Source organism: Pecten maximus, chromosome 3 (assembly GCF_902652985.1).
Source record: "Pecten maximus chromosome 3, xPecMax1.1, whole genome shotgun sequence".
NCBI classification, from domain to species: Eukaryota; Metazoa; Mollusca; class Bivalvia; order Pectinida; family Pectinidae; genus Pecten; species Pecten maximus.
The window spans coordinates 50,085,818-50,109,440 of NC_047017.1; the positions used below are offsets into that span (position 1 = coordinate 50,085,818).

Genomic DNA, 23,623 nt, shown 5'->3' on the forward strand with positions numbered 1-23,623 from the left:
AACACAGACTTAGCACAATTCGCAAACAACAGTCCATATATACCATTTGACATATAACGGTCCATATACACCATGTGACATATAACGGTCCATATATACCATGTGACATATAACGGTCCATATACACCATGTGACATATAACGGTCTATATATACCATGTGACATATAACGGTCCATATATATATACACCATGTGACATATAACGGTCTATATATACCATGTGACATATAACGGTCTATATATATACACCATGTGACATATAACGGTCTATATATACCATGTGACATATAACGGTCCATATACACCATGTGACATATAACGGTCTATATACACCATGTGACATATAACGGTCTATATACACCATGTGACATATAACGGTCCATATACACCATGTGACATATAACGGTCTATATATACCATGTGACATATAACTGTCCATATATACAATGTGACATATAACGGTCTATATATACCATGTGACATATAACGGTCTTTATATACCATGTGATATATAACGGTCCATATATACCATGTGACATATAACGGTCCATATATACCATGTGACATATAACGGTCCATATATACCATGTGACATATAACGGTCCATATATACCATGTGACATATAACGGTCTATATACACCATGTGACATATAACGGTCCATATATACCATGTGAAATATAACGGTCCATATATACCATGTGACATATAACGGTCCATATATACCATGTGACAAATAACGGTCCATATATACCACGTGACATATAACGGTCTGTGTATACCATGTGACATATAACAGTCCATATACACCATGTGACATTTAACGGTCCATATATACCATGTGACATATAACGGTCTATATACACCATGTGACATATAACGGTCCATATATACCACGTGACATATAACGGTCTGTATATACCATGTGACATATAACAGTCCATATATACCATGTGACATATAACGGTCCATATACACCATGTGACATATAACGGTCCATATACACCATGTGAAATATAACGGTCCATATATACCATGTGACATATAACGGTCCATATACACCATGTGACATATAACAGTCCATATATACCATGTGACATATAACGGTCCATATATACCATGTGACATATAACGTCCATATACACCATGTGACATATAACGGTCTTTATATACCATGTGACATATAACAGTCCATATACACCATGTGACATATAACGGTCCATATATACCATGTGACATATAACGGTCCATATATACCATGTGACATATAACGGTTTATATATACCATGTGACATATAACGGTCCATATACACCATGTGACATGTAACGGTCCATATACACCATGTGACATATAACGGTCCATATACACCATGTGACATATAACGGTCCATATATACCATGTGACATATAACGGTCTGTATATACCATGTGACATATAACAGTCCATATATACCATGTGACATATAACGGTCCATATACACCATGTGACATATAACGGTCCATATATACCATGTGACATATAACGGTCCATATACACCATGTGACATATAACGGTCCATATATACCACGTGACATATAACGGTCCATATACACCATGTGACATATAACGGTCCATATTCATTATGTGACATATAACGGTCTATATATACCATGTGACATATAACGGTCCATATATACCATGTGACATACATGTATAACGGTCCATATATACCACGTGACATATAACGGTCCATATATACCATGTGACATATAACGGTCCATATATACCACGTGACATATAACGGTCCATATACACCATGTGACATATAACGGTCTATATATACCATGTGACATATAATTATTCATATACACCTTGTGACATATAACGGTCCATATATACCATGTGACATATAACGGTCCATATATACCACGTGGCAAATAACGGTCCATATATACCACGTGACATATAACGGTCTATATATACCATGTGACATATAACTGTCCATATACACCATGTGACATATAACGGTCCATATATACCATGTGACATATAACGGTCCATATATACCATGTGACATATAATGGTCTATATATACCATGTGACATATAGCGGTCTGTATATACCATGTGGCATATAACAGTCCATATATACCATGTGACATATAACGGTCCATTTACACCATGTGGCATATAACGGTCCATATATACCATGTGACATATAACGGTCCATATATACCATGTGACATATAACGGTCCATTTACACCATGTGACATATAGCGGTCCATATATACCATGTGACATATAACGGTCCATATATACCATGTGACATATAACGGTCCATTTACACCATGTGGCATATAACGGTCCATATATACCATGTGACATATAACGGTCCATATATACCATGTGACATATAACGGTCCATTTACACCATGTGACATATAACGGTCCATATATACCATGTGACATATAACGGTCCATATATACCATGTGACATATAACGGTCCATATATACCATGTGACATATAACGGTCCATATACACCATGTGACATATAACGGTCCATATATACCATGTGACATATATAACGGTCCATATATACCATGTGACATATAACGGTCCATATATACCATGTGACATATAACGGTCTATATATATCATGTGACATATAACGGTACATATATACCATGTGACATATAACGGTCCATATATACCATGTGACATATAACGGTCCATATATACCATGTGACATATAACGGTCTATATATACCATGTGACATATAACGGTCTTTATATACCATGTGATATATAACGGTCCATATATACCATGTGACATATAACGGTCCATATATACCATGTGACATATAACGGTCCATATATACCATGTGACATATAACGGTCCATATATACCATGTGACATATAACGGTCCATATATACCATATGACATATAACGGTCCATATATACCATGTGACATATAACGGTCCATATACACCTTGTGATATATAACGGTCCATATATACCATGTGAAATATAACGGTCCATATATACCATGTGACATATAACGGTCCATATATACCATGTGACAAATAACGGTCCATATATACCACGTGACATATAACGGTCTGTATATATCATGTGACATATAACAGTCCATATATACCATGTGACATATAACGGTACATATATACCACGTGACATATAACGGTCTATATACACCATGTGACATATAACGGTCCATATATGCCATGTGACATATAACGTCCATATACACCATGTGACATATAACGGTCTATATATACCATGTGACATATAACGGTCTGTATATACCATGTGACATATAACAGTCCATATACACCATGTGACATATAACGGTCCATATATACCATGTGACATATAACGGTCCATATACACCATGTGACATATAACTGTCCATATATACCATGTGACATATAACGGTCCATATACACCATGTGACATATAACGGCCCATATACACCATGTGACATATAACGGTCTATATATACCATGTGACATATAACGTCCTTATACACCATGTGACATATAACGGTCCATATACACCATGTGACATATAACGGTCCATATTCACCATGTGACATATACCGGTCTATATACACCATGTGACATATACCGGTCTATATACACCATGTGACATATAACGGTCCATATACACCATGTGACATATAACGGTCTATATATACCATGTGACATATAACGGTCCATATCTACCATGTGACATATAACGGTCTATATACACCATGTGACATATAACGGCCCATATACACGATGTGACATATAACGGTCCATATATACCATGTGACATATAACGGTCCATATATACCATGTGACATATAACGGTCCATATATACCATGTGACATATAACGGTCCATATATACCATGTGATTTATAACGGTCCATATATACCACGTGACATATAACGGTCCATATATACCATGTGACATATAACGGTCCATATATACCATGTGACATATAACGGTCCATATATACCATGTGACATATAACGGTCCATATACACCATGTGACATATACCGGTCTATATACACCATGTGACATATAACGGTCCATATACACCATGTGACATATAACGGCCCATATACACCATGTGACATATACCGGTCTATATATACCATGTGACATATAACGGCCCATATACACCATGTGACATATACCGGTCTATATATACCATGTGACATATAACGGCCCATATACACCATGTGACATATACCGGTCTATATATACCATGTGACATATAACGGTCCATATACACCATGTGACATATAACGGCCCATATACACGATGTGACATATAGCGGTCCATATATACCATGTGACATATAACGGTCCATATACACCATGTGACATATAACGGTCCATATACACCATGTGACATATAACGGTCTATATACACCATGTGACATATAACGGTCCATATACACCATGTGACATATAACGGCCCATATACACGATGTGACATATATAACGGTCCATATATACCATGTGACATATAACGGTCCATATATACCATGTGACATATAACGGTCCATATATACCATGTGACATATAACGGTCCATATATACCATGTGATTTATAACGGTCCATATATACCACGTGACATATAACGGTCCATATATACCATGTGACATATAACGGTCCATATATACCATGTGACATATAACGGTCCATATATACCATGTGACATATAACGGTCCATATACACGATGTGACATATAACGGTCCATATACACCATGTGACATATAACGGTCCATATATACCATGTGACATATAACGGTCCATATATACTATGTGACATATAACGGTCCATATATACCATGTGACATACAACGGTCCATATACACGATGTGACATATAACGGTCCATATACACCATGTGACATATAACGGTCCATATATACCATGTGACATATAACGGTCCATATATACCATGTGACATATAACGGTCCATATATACCATGTGACATACAACGGTCCATATACACCATGTGACATATAACGGTACATATATATACCATGTGACATATAACAGTCCATATATACCATGTGACATATAACGGTCCATATATACCAGGTGACATATAACGGTCCATATATACCATGTGACATACAACGGTCCATATACACCATGTGACATATAACGGTCAATATATACCATGTGATATAAATTATGTAAGCCTCTGGTTACACATTGCACGGTACAAATGGATATAAAATAAAGCTGATAAATTACTGGAACATATATGCTGATTAAAATATGTAACACAATGTTGTAGTTACATCAACAGTCAATGTGAATATCTTCATAGAGAAAGGTTCATCAGTGTCGAATTCGGTGTTGCCTATATTCTCGTCTCGCCAGCACCATCGCCACTGCAGTTGCTTCTCACTTGCATGTTCTAGCAGTCATCATCAAACGTCCCGCTGTTTAAGTAACCGCAGAGTCCAACCCTAAGAACGCTTTTAAATAATAACTGTGGGGGTCGGACCCCGGGTTAATCTTTCATATACAATTGAGAGTTAAACGAACTGCCATATTCCGCTACATTTTGTACATGTAATACAACGAGCAACTCGAACACGTATACAAGTTAACAAAATATTTTAATCAATAGAAAACAACGTTGCATTTACAAAATAATGTTTAACACAAACAAATCGTGGTTAAAACGTGCATGACATACCCATTCATATACTAATAATTCACCAAAACATGATAGATACGGTCATGGATGTTAGGAACATTTCCTATAAATGAAATGTATGGAAACGGCAATCTGAATAAAATCATCCGTTCACGACTTCGTTACTGTATTGTTACGCCTGGTTTAGTTCAATCCGTCAACAGATGATTTTAACACATTGTGCGAAACGGATGTACCACTTAAAGTGATAATTTCAATGTCGATCTCAACTGGATGCGGACTTCAGTTAGCAAGCACCTCAACTTAAGCTATTTCAGTCAAGTAAATGAAAATAACTTCCTATGGAAATTGAGATCCATCCTTAAAAACTTTTTAAAAGGCAATTGGATAACAAAACTGATGACACATTTGTAAGAATTTTCTCTTTTATCGTTCAAAGTTTGTAATCGAAAATGAGTAGATTATCCATTTACATACACATGATCTCTATCTCTCTCTGGCCTGGAACTAAATTCGCCATACTGTTATAAACATACCGAGTTATGTAAATATTGGAGAAAATATTTCCCTTGGTATGCAGCTTCAAACATCAAAGTTCAATAGTACATGTATCACAGATATACACCATTTAATATGATTCCATTAACAATTATAATAGACATACTTTGTATTCACTAACATTAAAGGCAAATTTATACCTCGACATAATTGTGTTCATTGTGTACACATGAAGTGTCTTCCTCGTAATCCCACCGCCTCACAATCAATCAGTCACACAATATAGAAGCAATATATATCCATGTCAACATTAACATTGGATGTACACTTTTATATCAATACGGGAACAAAATTTTAACAAATCCGATGAATTATAATACACATGTATGTATTTTATACACACTCATATCATACCTTTTTCAACGTCTTTCACAGCAGTACTAGCTCCATAGAGTGTCTTCTTGCTAATCCATCTGCCTTACAATCTGTAGCTTAGCCGATCTCATAATCTATCCCGTCCCACAATATCCAATCTACCATCCGTCTTGCAAACAATCCGTCCCACAATTTCCAATCTACCAGCCGTCTCACAATCCCTCAATCCCTCAATCGTCTTACAATCAATCCGTCTCGCAATCTCCATTCTACCAGCCGTCTCAAAACCAATCCCTCTCACAATCTTTCAATCTATTAGCCGTCTCACAATCTCAATCTATTAGCCGTCTCACAATCTCAATCTATTAATATTAGCCGTCTCACAATCTCAATCAATTAGCCGTCTCACAATCTCCAATCTACTATATCAGTCTCACAATCTCTCATATCTGGATCAGCCGTCTTACCATCAATCCGTCTCCGTCTCCAAACCTATCAACCGTCTCACAATCTCTCAATCTATCATTCGTCGAACAATCGCTCAGTCTATTTTTTAAAGTTCGCATCATCGCGCTTAAATGTACCTAATACTCATTCTGGTTAAAATCAAATCTTGATCTGCCAAGACTAGAATACTTTTAATTTTTTTCCACACTATAAAACACTTATCCGAGTTTGTTATCTTACGATAACATTTTTACAATGTACTTTGTTTTTACAGACACGCACACATTTACATAATATATATTCTTACATAATACGGATACAATCAATTTGCTACAACCACAAATTTAACGCCAGGTTTTTGTGTTGTCAGCAATGTCAGGCACGGTACATGTATCTCACTTTCAAATCTGATTTGTCAAAAACTATATTAAACTTGACGTCATATCCGTATCTGATAGTCCGCTGGATCTGTTGACTTCCTTTTCACCGCTCCATTCTCAGATGAACTAATGGTTGTTTGTCTACAAACGAAGTCAGGAAGAAACTTAGTATGAGAACTAGTAAAGATAAACATATCAAAGTTCTGTGACGTTCAGACTATTAGTAGTACTATTGTTTAATTGTATATGTGCAGTGTAATGTAAGCAATATAGTTGAGCTGTATAATGATAATGACAGGATATACTTACGACCTGTAGATTTTATAATGACTATGATATACTTACGACCTGTAGATTTTATAATGAACAAGACATACTTACGACCTGTGGATTTTATAATGACCATGATATTCTTACGACCTGTAGATTTATAATGACCAGGATATACTAACGACCTGTAGATTTTATAATGACCAAGATATACTTACGACCTGTAGATTTTATAATGACCAAGATATACTTACGACCTGTAGATTTTATAATGATCAGGATATACTTACGACCTGTAGATTTTATAATGACAGGATATACTTACGACCTGTAGATTTTATAATGACCAAGATATACTTACGACCTGTAGATTTTATAATGATCAGGATATACTTACGACCTGTAGATTTTATAATTACCAGGTATCTACTAACGACCTGTAGATTTTATAATGACATGATATACTAACGACCTGTAGATTTTATAATGACAGGATATACTTACGACCTGTAGATTTTATAATGATCATGATATACTTACGACCTGTAGATTTTATAATGATCAGGATATACTTACGACCTGTAGATTTTATAATGACCAAGATATACTTACGACCTGTAGATTTTATAATGATCAGGATATACTTACGACCTGTAGATTTTAGAGGCTTGTTTTAGACTGTTGCTTGCATATGTGTCCCTGCCAGTAGACATATCGATGGATGTTATTGTTTTCCTCGGTGAAGTAGGCTGAGTTACCCATGACCGGGACTGTTTAAACCAAAGTAAAGTAATATTGATAATTTAAATCAAACCAACACAACATGCGTAAGAATATTCAACAATGTCTTCTCGCTAATACATACTAAGTAGCTGAATGAGTCACATCACTATCGAAAGGCAATATAAATCACCTAGGCTAGTACACACAATCTCAAAGTGATAAGTAAATTAAAATGGAAAGCTCCGCTTATAAACACAATAAAGGAAAATCTTGATAATATACCGAATAGAGGAATGAGCTAGAACGAATGACCTACTGTACATAAACATTTTATTACCGGAGTAATAAGCGTTGGCAGAGACGATCATCAAACTTTGGAGTCGAACGCTCCAGTACGACAGTATTATATCTGTATGATATTGAGTTTGATTTTGTTTAGAACCAGTAGTAACATGGCCCTAGGTTCATCAAATTTCCTTAACTTAAGGAAATTACTTAATTTAAAGTATTCCCTTGGAAAGCATTATAGAATTTAAGGTGAAATCTTAATCAAGGAACCTTTAAATTCTACAATGCTTTCTTATTGACAAAAATAAGTTAAGGAATTTGCTTCAGTTGAGGATATTGATGAAGCCGGTCCCAATATAAGATGATAAAGAAAGTGTAAAGTATAATCAATTCCAAATCAATAGAACAACTGACGTCATAATGCATTATTTTGAGATAAGTTATAACCTATTGTTTCAAATACTACCAACAACAGTTAACGCGTCAGGGAAGATTGTACTTACACATTGCTATCCAATTAAAAATCAGCTTAAAGACTGATATGTATTGAAGTAGAAAGTGTGGAATTGGAGTGACATGACCTTACAAAGGATGATATATACAATGTACCTTATGTTATAAACATATCATTACAATAATTTCCCTCTCTTATTGAATTCTATAAGTGTTATATATTTCAATAAAAAATAAGTATCGACGTGCATTTAATAGAAACAATCTAGTGAATAGTTACTTGTAAGCGCCTTTTTCACAATCAATTGTAATAAAATAATGTAAGATGTTTAGATCTCAAACTCGCGCTGTTAGAGAAAGATGCATGCAAATAAACAGACAATAGTTGGTAACAGTATAATGATGTAATATCTATAATGTGTTACAAATCCTGATAGTTACACATAATTCCATATCCATAAAAATGAGCGAAATACAAAAGAAATACTATTATACCGTCTACAGGGACATTCGTTATATCACAACATAAAGGTCATAACAAAACATCACCAACCCATCTCCTATCAGTCTGTCTGACCGGTGAAAATTGAAACATTTGTATATGGCAGCTTCAAAATAATATACATCCATGTGCAGCAGTGACGTATTGAAAACATGCTTTAAAATGCTGAGTGTTTACACATACTAATGTACCGTAATAATGACAATGTAAAACGATATCATACATACGCTGTAAAGATCAAGCTATTTCTGGATTATAACCCGTATCAAAAGAGCCAGATAATTTTGTGGATTATGAACGATATTAAAAGGGAGGCTATTCTTTTTATCCATTTCAAAAATTTTACTAACATGCGGTTTGTTACTGAATTAAAATTAGCGTAAAACGCCATCAAAATGACTTTTTTTCCCTTTTTCATTTTTGCATTTGATGATTATAAATCGTGAAAAGTTTCAAATTACTGTCATTATGATATTATGTGACGTCTTTTGGGAATACCTGCCATTGAAGGAACATGATCACACGACCGCCATTTTATTTTCAAATCAATTATACAATATTTTTTAATGATCAGAAAATCGTTACATGATAACTTTTAACACCAGATACCTACGTTTATAGGGAAATGTGTGTACATATATGTGGACATAATATTATCTTACCGTCGATTTTTGAGACGAAATGTCGACATTTCTGTTAACTCTTTCCTTGTATGATTTTGAAAATTGTGCAATGATTGAAATGTTTTAATAACTAACATATGAAAAGAAAAATGGTGGCATGGGGATGATATCAAGATGTCCTCCTTATCTGAGTCATTTCGAATATTGGTCATTTTCAATCTCGTAATAAATGTATCATTGGAAACCTATTCAATTAAACCTTAAGAAGTTATGCTCCTCAACCTAAAGATATGTATAAAGACATAGATAATGCCTCTTCATCGTCAGACACAGATCTATGCAAATGCAAATGAAATGTGAGTGTTTATTAGCAACGAAGTGCTGGACAGATATAGTTACGGATGTAGATGGCATCATGCATTTAGTAGGCTAAAATGTTTACGTAATCATAATTGCATATAGCCATTAACGTGATAAATTGCTAAACAACATTTTTGATTATCTGTGTATTGTGTTACTCCATCAATACACGTATCTTGCTTATTTTTAGGGATAAAGATACCTTATGAGCATTTATGCAGGGTAACTGAAAAAATGGGAAAAAAAGAAATGTAATCAATTGACCCCGAAATTAAACATATTTACATGTCAAAACATGACAATTATCATCATAACATACATTATACACAACGCTTTAAATTCTTTGGCATGTACATGTATTTAGTTATATTTTGATTTGAATCCATTAATGCATTTTATACAAACATCACGCAAGTAAATATATACATGATAATTCTCTTTGCGGTTTGAACATGGCGCTCCATAGGTAACATATACAATTACATGTATATAAAGGATGCATCGGTACTCAAAAAGTCTGAAAGATAAATTCTTTATTATCATGTGTGAAATTCCCTGAAATGCAAACAAGCAATCCTGATCCAATTTAGTTTGCAGTCTCGAGGGATATTACTCCTGATACCAAACTAACTAGCAACACTCTTTCAAAACTGACCAATCCCGATCTGTCACAGTCGGATAACTCAATGTCACATGATTAAGAATCGTATAACAGATACAAAGTTTATTATTCAAAGACAAACCTATTCCGAATAAAATGACATGTGACATAATAAAAATGTTTAGTTATTACAAGTAAAACACGTTAAGGTTTATCTAGAGGATACTTTAAAATATGTAGTATTATTTTATGTTGTGTTCAATGACAAATTGCATTTTAAAGATAATAACAAAATATGTCATATTTTACTTAATACAATCACTATTCACTGAATAAGATTTTTTTCATATCCATGTTACTTCAATCAAGTGTGTTGTCCACTGATGTTTGGTTTCAGCTACAAGGTATTTTAGAAACTGTTTTTCAAACAATTTTCAGATTTTCCTTGGACAATGATTGAACTACTGTATTGCATTTTATGTAATACAAAATGGTTCACATGTATCATGAATTACAAAGTATGACAGTTAATACAACCGCGTAATGAATTGAAAACCAAGAAATACTTCAATCAAGATATATCAGTATATTTTATAAAATATGTCCATGCTGAAAATTGGCATCGTCAAATAATGTTAGTCACTCAATAACAAGATTGGATATAGTCAAAAAATATACCATAGGATAACAGAGAAAACTGTTAGGAAGCCAAATAAGATAAAGTTTTGCTTACGTGATTATGTTTCATTTCTCTTATGATAGGCCTGGTCTTATGTTTGATTACAGCTTCTTCCCTTAAATTCTTACTGAATTATGTACGTTGATGTTTACCCATGCATGTTAGCAATAACATCCTGTTCCACTTGTTCAGTTTTACATAAACTCCACTGATTATTTCACAAAGTATACTGTATTGGGAAATACAAAACCATTTCAATTTCATTGTAATTTAGTCTTTTATATTTACTTATTTTCTTGGATGAAAGTGAAAGGAAAATGTCATGTTTGACACATTTGAACTTGACATTAAAAAGTATATGTCATTAAACATTATATATGGTTCTTTTGAACCCGACACGTTTGGTAACTGATTTTTTTTGTCAATATTCAAATGTATGTCGTGGTTATGTCGGCATTATGTCAGTATTCTAACTCTTGTTCTTGATTTGTCGGTTATTAGCTGTTAAATTTGAATATGCAGCAGGGCAAAGTACAAAATACAGCTAGCGGGCATGCTGTGTCGTACAGCTGGCCTACCTTTCGGCTGGAGTAAAGTGTTACTACAGTGCAGTCATGCGCTTCCCGCTGTGCCTGATCAGATTCAAATTGTACACATACATTTATAGTGAAAGACAAAATCAGGTTTTAGTTGTGTTAATTATGTATGGACCCGGACCTACCTCAAAATCTTCACTTCGTGAAAATAAGAATACTTAATTCATAACGTTATCACGAACACAAAACTGTAAACATTTTTTTTTTACAACAATTGCGAAACAAGATATATCATCTTATATTAATCACCCCTTTTGGCCCGGATGGAAGCGCGCGAGAGATCTTTATAGGACGATTTCAAAACACAATTAAAAGATATAAAAACAACCTTTTTAGATATCAACACCATTATGTAAATTGGTAAATAATTTGATCGCTTCTGTTGTTGCAAATAGTTTCACTGTCTGCTGTTGTGATCAACAATTAAATATAAGAACATCAATAACTCAATGTTGTCCTCAATTTCTTATTAATTAATGAATCTATTGGACCTATACATATTAGATATGCATGTTGAAATGTTTAAGTCATCTATCAAAATAATCAGTAAATCAGAATAACCTTACATGTGCTTTCATATTTCTTTTATATACATCTTCGTGGTCAGTAACGTCAACAGATATTTAATTAAAACAGATTCCCCATGCATCAAATATACAGCATAGCTTAAGTAATTCGTGTGTTGGATACGTTCCTAGTGACCGAGAATATCAAATGTTTATCGATATTAATTCTCATGTATACCTGCTACACATGGAATCTATAACTCAGTGAACACGTATTCTTATCATAATTATCATATCATATTATCAATTAATATTAACACATATACAATGATGATTGCTTTACGACGTCATGCCTTCTTTTACTACCGTCTGTAAATGACCTTAGCTGTTGAAAGGACCAACCTAACTTTAATACCAGGTATCTGAAATGGTTATATTTCTAAACAATTTTGAAATACAGATGTATATGCTCAAGAGAATGCATAGGAGAGTAAACCTGTGTTGGGGATTATGACATATAAATAAAAAAAAAATAAAGCATTTCTATCAATATCAGGCCCGTTTCAGACAAAAGTAATTTGCAATTCAATGTGAGTATGAAGTTATAAAATTTCGTGCAATAGCTATAGGCTTGTGTAACGGAAGGAATGTGACTAAATATAATGATATAACTATTATCTACTAATTATAGTTTGGATAGATATAGAATATAAAAGCATGCATGAACACGTGGACATTAGTACTCCTAGCAGACAACAACAGTGAGAAATAAGATTTTACACATTCGATATTGTGACCCGGTTTTGTCCCAGATTTGTGTGACATGTGTAGTCAATGAAACATGGGACGCTTACTCTACCGGAACACCTGGTCTTATTATCACAGTACTTTTTATAGAATATCCATACCAATCTGGTTTTGTTTACATTTTCCATCATTTAATCGATTCTGAAGTTAGAATTATGGTTTCGTTTTTATGTCGATATTCTTTGTTGTTTTTTCATGGTATGGTAAAATAATCAAATATAATGAAATAAATCACTATGATATACATGAAATCTTATGAAATTCAACGTCATAACCTGTACAAAGATAATCAGGAAATTGTGATTAACAAGACAGTCCAAAGACAAAGACAGGATATAGTGAAGGATGTGTATTCGTACAGTAGCAATGACAGACAAGACAGCACTTTCTTTGATGTTATCTATAATATGTAAAATAATATCTAAATCTACCAGTGAAATTTTACCTTAATATGAGCGTAACTAGCCTCGGGATTCAGAGAATTAAGTTTGGCCTGATCAAAAGAAATTGTGTAGATAACATGTATTAATATTCAAAAGTACAAGGAACTCGACATGTGTCATAACTGGAAATACTGTGTATACAAATACTACCTTATTAACAGAAACTGATATGAAAACTGATCAACCTTATTTTGACAAGAAACTATGATATAAATGAAATGCATATCATACAATAAATGTTAGGAGAAGGGGTCCGAGGGAAAAGGTGAATGTAATGATGATTATAAAGTCTTACTTTTGTTCGAATTTCTTTTGCAACGACATCTAGATCTTTGGCCACTTCTTTCGGACTCAGTTTGCTCATGTTTATAGTTAGGGCCTACAAAACAATATTGATGGACATGTATCAATTAATGTTTACTTATTGTGAGTATGGCCTCCCATACCTTCATTAAGTAATGTAATATGAATGCGATACGACATTCTGTCTACATATTGTTTTGCTGTTTAAGATGAACATTATGCTTTTATAGCAAACAGTTTGTACAACGTACACCTACATGAATACTTGACCTCAAACAACGTACACCGTGAATACGTGACCTCAAACAACGTACATACGTGAATACGTGACCTCAAATAACGAACATACGTGAATACGCGACCTTAAACAACGTACACATACGTGAATACGTGACCTCAAATAACGAACATACGTGAAAACGCGACCTTAAACAACGTACATACGTGAATACGTGACCTCAAACAACGTACACACATGTGAATACGTGACCTTAAACAACGTACACACATGTGAATACGTGACCTTAAACAACGTACACACATGTGAATACGTGACCTTAAACAACGTACACACATGTGAATACGTAACCTCAAACAACGTACACACATGTGAATACGTAACCTCAAACAACGTACACACATGTGAATACGTGACCTTAAACAACGTACACACATGTGAATACGTGACCTTAAACAACGTACACACATGTGAATACGTGACCTTAAACAACGTACACATACGTGAACACGTAACCTCAAACAACGTACACATACGTGAATACGTGACCTCAAACATACACACACGTGAATACTTGACCTCAAACAACGTACACATACGTGAACACGTGACCTCAAACAACGTACACACATGTGAATACGTGACTTCAAACAACGTATACACACATGAATGCATGGCCTTAAACAACGTACACACACATGAATACGTGACCTTAAACAACGTACACATACGTGAATACGTGACCTCAAACAACGTACACATACGTGAATACGTGACCTCGAACAACGTTCACCTACTAAATAACATCGAACATCGTTTTTTAAACTTTGTTGTGAAATAGGACATAAACTTACCAATTGCTTTTCATCTATCAACTTTTCATCGACTCTTTCGTTTCAGGAAAATGTGTATTAACGAAATGGTCTAAGGTTTATAAAATCTCAAGAAAACAAAATCATGATAATTAAAGTTAATGAAAATATCTCATGTTTATTATGTACTATGTGAGGGGAATATACTTTATTTCATATCGTCAGATACATAGATAATGCTGTCAATATGTAACGCATAATTACAAAAAGTAAACCAAACAAAACTGTACCTTCCAATTAATGAACTCGTAGCTGTGAGGATCATGCGGCACTGGAAGTCCTATTTTTACCTTCTTTACTTCATGCTTAACTGAAAAGACGGAAATCATGAGCAATTAATACAGTACACCGTAACCGTTAATTAACTTTTTTTTTTTAAGTTATCAATGAATGGCACACTGATTCCTGATGAGGTCTGAACCTCATAGGTCCAAATACAAAACATGCGTTATCTCCAAAGCAACAGTACTGTTATATATACAGTACCATATTTCTATACATTTTTTATATATGTTACCACATTATTGTTTACATTCATCATGCAAATATTTCAAACAAACTATGACGTTTCTCGATTAAATATCTATTGGATATCGCCGAACAATACAAATAGACATTCGGAATAGCTTTCAAGATTGTGTAAAGTAGTTTATCAGGGATGATCCCAAATATGTTTGCAAGTAAAATGAAAATAACTTACACATATTGTAAGATCTTTCAAATTCGAAAACCAGTTCTGAGAGAGACTGTAAATGAAATGAAAGCTAATTAAGTAGTAATTCATGTGATGGATACATTGAGTTAAGATGCATTGTATGAACTGAATTAATTTATAACATTATAAAGTATTTACAAATCTGAAGTGTTACTTGTAGATATTCAATCAGAAAAAAAATTAATATAAAATATCATATGAAAGTAAATCAGATTTATCCAGAAAAAAATATTTAAACATTATATTTGCTTAATTTATAAAATTACGTAATTTCAATTACCTTATATACAACGGGTTTATACATGAGTTCGTCCCGCCTACTCATTCCTATGGAACCATATTTCCCAGCATAATATATCCCTAGTACCACATGTCTATGTACATTTCCACCAAACACACTTTTAAAACTTAGAGGAAAGCGTTCAACACCTAGAAAACCATTGGTCAAAAATCTGCTCTGTGTAAAGGATTATAAAACAGCTGCTAAATTGTGGCTTTTCAAATACATGTATATACATGTACAATACGAAAGATAAACTTCAGATTATGACAAAATAGTAGGGAGTTAAACTAAAACCCCATGCTTCATGGTTTTGTATTTGTTTGTTGTGTCCATAATGCTGTTATTTTACAATAGTACAGTTAATTTAAAATCAAAATGTAGGTTCTGCGTGAAGGATACAACCCAAGAATGACTGCCTCTAAACACTTGATGGGAAGAGCTTCTTTTATCATCTCTCTGGCAGAATCCATCAGTCTAAATCATTGATAAAACAAAATAGCTTAGAATTAGTTGTCACACAGATAATGAGTTAAAAGGGTCTAATGATTCTTTTTATTGTTTTTTTTTTTTTTTTTTTTTGTGAAATCCATACTAACAAAAATATGCAATCATTTGATGGGATAGAATATAACATGCATATCGTTATCAATGTCGTGAGAGTGACTTTAGTATATATTTATATAAAAAATATATGGTACATGGACAGTGTTGTCACATGAAACATGTATGCGCAATAGCCCAAAATTACTTACCCAGACAATGGCCTCTGCTTCCTGATTTCGAAAAATTGAGTTCCAGTATGGTTGTATCTTTGTTAAATTAAGGATTGTTTTCATTTTAAAGTAAAAAGAATCCATCAACATTAATACGGAATATGTATATATTGACATTAACTAATAATTTGATGCATTAAAACCCATTTAAATTCTTCCGTGTAATGTTCAAATGAAGTCCATCATTTCAAAGAAAGAATAAGTTTGTAGTTCTGTAATTATTCACTCTGTATTTAGCCATTACGACAGATTAACTAAATACTATACAGATGTCATTTTACCGGTGCTAGACTACGGAAGGTAATACTATGTAAAACTACAATTTTGATAATCCTTGAACTCTTCCGGGGACTTGATACCCTTGACATTACATATATCGACTGTGAGTTGGGAGCTAATTCCTATGGTTGTAGAGAACTTCTACCGAAGAGTTTGTAGTACTGGTACGTTATACCAAAAAATTAATGCAATGGTTCTATGTGTTCAGGATCCGGTTCTTAAAATGTCGTCATGATATCGCAAAACCTGTTAGATTTCCACTCTCGCTACAACTCTAGGATGATTTACACCACAAATATCACCACAAACCGTCATACACGTCCGCCACCAAAGAGGTCCCGTTCTGTAACGCAGAAGTCTGCCTTTGTTGTTTTCTAAAGGATACTGAAGTGATTTCATATAGTTCTGAACTTTGTCCAAACGATCTTGTACCGGCATAGAAGATGGGAAATTTAACGGTGCTTGTTGTATTGGCATCTGAAAAAAAGTAATGTTTGAAATGTGTGGAAATGTGACTGATTCTATAAGATAAGTGTAATACAAGCACAGCGATTGATCCGATCAACTCATGTTTAGTAATAATCACAATCATGTTCATTTCAGCTCAGAAAAATGATGTTTTTATTGCCAAACATGCGCTTACTGTAGGACAGCTCTATACAAGTGTATATGGTAGTGTACAGATTTATCAGTTTATACGCAAATATTACAAACACAAAAAAGCAAATGATATCAGAGGCTTTCTGTTCCATTATTGTGCTATATTTGAAGACTGTCAAGTTAAAAAATATTATTACTGTAATGTTTAAATGACATCAATATGTATTTGTTGTAATTTGTTGCTGGTGAACAGTCTCGAAATGTAATGATAGACTGGTACATGTATGATGATAAAGATGATGACGACGATGACATGTAGTATTCTACTAAGGTCCACATGAACAATGCCGAGTACTTTTCAGTAGTACTGGTACATGTATGTACATGTATAACATACCATGGGGTACTGTCTCCCCCCCCCCCCCCCCCCCCCCCCCCTTCCATCAACCTCCATTTTGGGCTACAGTAGTAGATCATCAGAATCATTCAGGCTAATATGCAATTAACGTAAATTATATATATATCTATATATATATATCCGTACCTACTTAAAGATCGTCCACTACATGTAGGTGTACAGGTTGGTCTATATTGACACACAATTGTTTAGTAAGCACACACATAATCTCTCATATGCTCTGAAACAAACTACCCAGGACAACATTAAAAAATTGCAGATCTATAAATATATACAAATGTAGAAAGCACGAAGAATTATATATATATTGCAGATCTAAAATAAAATTATCGGAATGAAATGGACATGACTATATTATATGAGCTTTATATTTTCGTGTTTGTCTTACCTGAGGAAGATCGGATTTATTTCTTATTTTATTGACCATGCTGTAACCATCTGGATGAATTCTCGATACGTGATCCCACATTCGATCCCAGGTCCTATTGTCAATTGGAAATCCACTTTTGTTGACCCAAAATAGGACTCCATTTTCTTCATGTGTGTCATCATCGTTTCCACTTTTAGCACCTTTCACTGTCTTCACTCTTACACAACCCCTTTCTTCCTCTTCTGGGGTTTCAGAAACACGAACGAGTGTTCCAAATGGTGGCAATTGTTCCCGTTGTTTGGATTTCGACATGACAAAATAAATAAGTATCCACGAAAATAGAAATCAATATTCTTAAACTTCTATATAAGTGACATGGATAGAACGTATTTCGTCAGTCACATATATATAACATGTATGATTGCTCGAATGATGTATTCATGTCATAAACGTCACGTCAGCTGGTCCATACTTGCTCACTGATAGACTTATTCGCGTTGTTTAAACATACAAACATGCCTATTGACCTAGTGATCCAGTCACTACTTCCATCTCATAAAGTGTCTTTAAAATATGAACTAACCTTAAAAACGTCTACCAAACTACATTTTCTCTTCAACGAACAGAGAGATTGTTTATGGTGTTGTCAATGTCTGAATCAGTTAAACGCTTACCGGAAGTTGAGTAATATTTGAATGAAAACCAAACATCTTTATGATCCCGAATACGGGCCGCGAATACGGAATGCTCGCAGAGAGGAAACGTGATGAACAGAAGTTTGCAGTTTATTTCTGTTTTAAGGACATGCATTGCAGTGGTTGCTCTCATGACATTTGGAAATGCACTGCAGTGTTTTGTTGATCCAAGCTTTTTGAAAAATAGATTGTACACGAACGTCAATGATGGTAAGACAAAATCTATATTCGATGTCGTTAATAATAATAATGCATGGTAAAACGAAAGTTTACATGTGTGCATATACATACATGTACATGTGTGGACACTGGACGGACATAATTTCCTGTGTTGTGATCTTTTTTCCTAGATGAAAGTTGAATTGCGAATTTGCAAAATATTATTATCAGGTCGTTATGAAAACACGAAGTACATGAACTGATTTTAAATTAAAAATATAGATGTGTTTTAAAAAAATATTTCATGCACGTTATATAAGTCTGTGATCAAATTGAATGACTTTTTTTTTTATCAAAATTTAACCAGTTCACATATCACTCTTGTTGATTTCACTGTTGTTGATATGTGCAATATTACATATAGAGATATATAGTTACCTTGTAATTAAAGTATGAAAAAATATATAGCTGGATCTGAACATTTGCAGATCGTGGACTTACTAGTCGAATTGTTGGTATATGGACTTTAACGACAGCGATACTCCGCTTCAGTTGTGCTATAGACATATATAACAAGCCGTAAGTATTATTTGTACTCATTGAAGCAGTACCCAAATGTTGATCAAGTGCTAAATTTCATTCATGTAATTTTCATATTCACATCTGTTTTTTCTTCATCCTGTACTGTATATGTACAAGTTTAATAGATTCAAATTGGAAGGCAAAGTTTGATTATCACTAAATGTAATGTTAATTGCTATTCGCCATGTCACAATAAGCATGCTACCAATAACAAGGATTTTATATAATCATGTAAGTATGTTATTCAATCATATTTTTAACACCAAGTGTAAAAGGTGAAGGTATGAGATCACATTTCCTACTGTAGCTCAGAACGATGTGTATTTCCTTTAGCCTAGAGGTAAGATATCTAACTAGAGAATGAAAGGTCAGTAGTTCAGAAAAATCTCTCTTTTATACCTATCTGCCTATAGTCAATGTAATAAAACAATGTTGATACAAGTAAACACAATTCTTTGATTACAGGATATTTGGATTAACAATTCTCTCATTTTTTGCTGGATTTGTACACTACATAGCTGAAATATTTCACTACAGGACAACAAATCTGATCCCATCATCGTTGATACAGATTATTGTTTCAGGTAAGTTTGTTGGAATTTGTCAAACATACAGTATCCCTTTTTGATTTTTGTTCAACACATCCTAGATTAAAAAAAGGAGGGATACAACTGTTTGTATACAAGTTATTCCCCTTCCCTTATGTTCAGCTCAACTACATTTTAGTGATCTTTTAAATACCTCTAAAGGGGCTGCAATATTTACTAGGACCATGAGATTTACAGGCATGAATAGCAGATGTGTAACCTTCCAAATAAGAGATACTGATACATTGATGTATAGATAGATGTACATGTACGTGTAATGGTATATTTAGGAAGGATATCATCATATATCATTATAATTGTAGCAGAACTGGACTGGACTGAGTGCAGTGGCCATGTAGCTCAAATGGTTAGAGTGTCCGTCTTGAGTTTGTAGGTTCCAGATTCGAGTCCCAGTCTAGGTCATTGCATTCCTCCTCTCTTGTTACTTTTTGCCCCCAACTAAATAAATACCCTAGAGGTGGAATACCTAGGGTCTTATTTGTATCTTTGAGTTCGAAGACTTTGTTTGAGGAGGGAGGTATGTAGCAGCACTGAACTGGGCTGAACTTGGTGGCCAGGTAGCTCAAATGGTTAGAGTATCAGTCTAGAGTTCGGATCGAGATCCCAGATTTGAGTCCCAGTCTGGTCTTTGCATTTTTCCTCTCCTGTTACACAATTAACATCAATGTTAATATCCTTGAAATAATACAATCACCTCACACTACAAAAGTCCTTTTATTACCTAGGGATTTTATTTTAATACACACAGACTGTAGATGTCAGAAATCAATATTCTTTGATAATATAAACAAAACAACGCACACAACATAAAGGCTATACATGTGAAATCAAGCTGTGAAATGTGTGGAGGAACTGATCTTATATATTAGAACAAACTCTGACAGCCATATTGAAAAAGAATGTAGTTTCTGAATCAGTTATTTCATGATTTATTGAAACATGGGTATAATGCTTCTTTCACATAAACAATGTACACAATTGATCTATGTTTTTAATTTTGAATCATTTTATTTACAGGAATATCAGTCATCGGATTGTGCTGTGGCTACCTATTCCTGGATAAATCTAAAACAATTCAGACTATTGAAGATATAGAGGATTCTAAAAGGACTACATTTTCAAAGTATATGAAACGTAAAAGTAGCTGATGTTAAATTTTCCTTTTATATTTAGATACATTCGCTGGTTTCTCAATTTTCAACTTTTTTTTACACTTTGGCCAGTAATTCATTAAATAAAGAGTGGAAAAGATTGAAAAATATATACATTGAAGCTATGGCAGATAAGAGATTTTAAGTTTATCAAGGATAATTAATTGACACTTATCCATGAAATATAAAAGGGTATCTTCCTGATTCTCTTGTAAAAGTCTTATATTCATTTGAAGATCATTAAAACTCTTTTCTGTACATGTATATGTAATTTATATGTTGTAAACTTTGAATGGTGAAAAACACCAAGTGATTATGAGATTTAAGTCGGTTTTTACACCCTATAAGTATTCATTCTTCTTAATTTATATCCTCTAACCTAACACCACCATGGAAGTAGTGAAGATATGAATATTGGATTAAATTTACCTTAATTGGTATATAGGTTAGCCCGAGTTTCCTCTGGCCCTGACACCATATACACCAGATATGGTGTCAGGTCAGAGGAAACTGGGGCTAGGTAAGGTGTGATGACCAGTTTCCATCTAACAATTAAGGTTGTCTTTATCTAGTTAGATGACCATGTGTACACCTGTCCAGATCTTCACACCTTACGAGGTAAACTGGGAGGAAGGGGTCATTATTGGGGTCAGTGTAAGTCTGTCTTTCTCCACACCCCTGTAATCACGCTTGATATACAGGTAAATATTGACCTGGAAGTTGGGTTGGGGGGGGGGGGGGGGGGGGGAATATCTTATATAACTGTTAAAAGAACTCCATGTATGACCAGGATTTAATGAGCCAGGTATAACAAAAAAAAAGGTGGTTTACCAAATGGAAATTTAAGACTGATGTTAATCTGTAAATCTGTCAAAATTAGACATTTGATCTGGAATATGCTATCAAGGTGATAAAACATTTTTTTGTAATGTATGTTAAGATAAATATAAACTGTTGGAAGAAAAGAATTTGAAACATTAAAACCAGTAGTACTTCGAGTACAAGATATTTCCAGTACACAATCAAACTTTACATTTTGAGAGACCACAAACAACTTGCCAAATACATTTTTGTTTATTACCAGTTTCTATTCATTTACGTGGCTTGTTAAAACTCTTCGAATCAAAGGAATGCTATCATACATTTTTCAACGAAGTGCCAGATCTATTCATTTTATATAGGGTTTACTGATAGAAAAAATCAATTATATTAGATGCTGTTAGTTAACCAACTAAAAATGAACCAACAAAATAATAAGATGATATAAAGAAAGATAAAACAGTAACACATATCTTATTGTTTAAGGAGTCTAAATGTATAGGAGTATACATCTATCTATAAACATTATGT

At 33.9% G+C, this 23,623-nt stretch overlaps 2 protein-coding genes across 3 annotated transcripts; one reads left to right on the forward strand and one right to left on the reverse strand.

The window, feature by feature from the left end:
• Positions 1–5,618: 5,618 nt before the first annotated feature.
• Positions 5,619–19,714, reverse strand: LOC117324462 (tubulinyl-Tyr carboxypeptidase 2-like). Of its 2 annotated transcripts, XM_033880330.1 has the most exons (11): positions 19,097–19,714; positions 18,076–18,167; positions 17,391–17,447; positions 17,038–17,112; positions 16,636–16,807; positions 16,341–16,386; positions 15,871–15,950; positions 14,523–14,606; positions 14,230–14,277; positions 8,295–8,416; positions 5,619–7,517 (listed from the first exon to the last, which is right to left on the reverse strand). In XM_033880330.1, exons 1-11 carry the CDS (start codon positions 19,388–19,390, stop codon positions 7,436–7,438), a joined length of 1,152 nt encoding a protein of 383 aa, XP_033736221.1. In that variant the 5' UTR covers positions 19,391–19,714; the 3' UTR covers positions 5,619–7,435. The 2 variants fall into 2 exon arrangements, with proteins under 2 accessions (XP_033736221.1, XP_033736222.1); XM_033880331.1 differs by lacking the exon at positions 14,230–14,277 and having other exon boundaries at positions 19,097–19,713.
• Positions 19,715–19,782: 68 nt separating this feature from the next.
• LOC117324464 (probable ergosterol biosynthetic protein 28) lies at positions 19,783–22,533 on the forward strand. Its single transcript, XM_033880332.1, has 4 exons — positions 19,783–19,983; positions 20,421–20,511; positions 20,980–21,098; positions 22,140–22,533. The coding sequence occupies exons 1-4, from the start codon at positions 19,845–19,847 to the stop codon at positions 22,268–22,270; spliced, it is 480 nt and encodes a 159-aa protein (XP_033736223.1). The 5' UTR covers positions 19,783–19,844; the 3' UTR covers positions 22,271–22,533.
• Positions 22,534–23,623: the final 1,090 nt, after the last annotated feature.

What these genes read in the sequence shown, in the direction of transcription:
- LOC117324462 (XM_033880330.1), bottom strand. Translation starts at nt 19,390, where the DNA reads ATGTCGAAATCCAAACAACGGGAACAATTGCCACCATTTGGAACACTC. An exon ending in AACTATATGAAATCACTTCA is followed by an intron (nt 17,448 to 18,075) that starts GTATCCTTTAGA and finishes AATTTAACAAAG; the next exon opens with ATACAACCATACTGGAACTC. An exon ending in ACGAGTTCATTAATTGGAAG is followed by an intron (nt 14,607 to 15,870) that starts GTACAGTTTTGT and finishes ATTGTTTTGTAG; the next exon opens with GCCCTAACTATAAACATGAG.
- LOC117324464 (XM_033880332.1), top strand. Translation starts at nt 19,845, where the DNA reads ATGAACAGAAGTTTGCAGTTTATTTCTGTTTTAAGGACATGCATTGCA. An exon ending in GTACACGAACGTCAATGATG is followed by an intron (nt 19,984 to 20,420) that starts GTAAGACAAAAT and finishes GAACATTTGCAG; the next exon opens with ATCGTGGACTTACTAGTCGA. An exon ending in ATAGACATATATAACAAGCC is followed by an intron (nt 20,512 to 20,979) that starts GTAAGTATTATT and finishes CTTTGATTACAG; the next exon opens with GATATTTGGATTAACAATTC.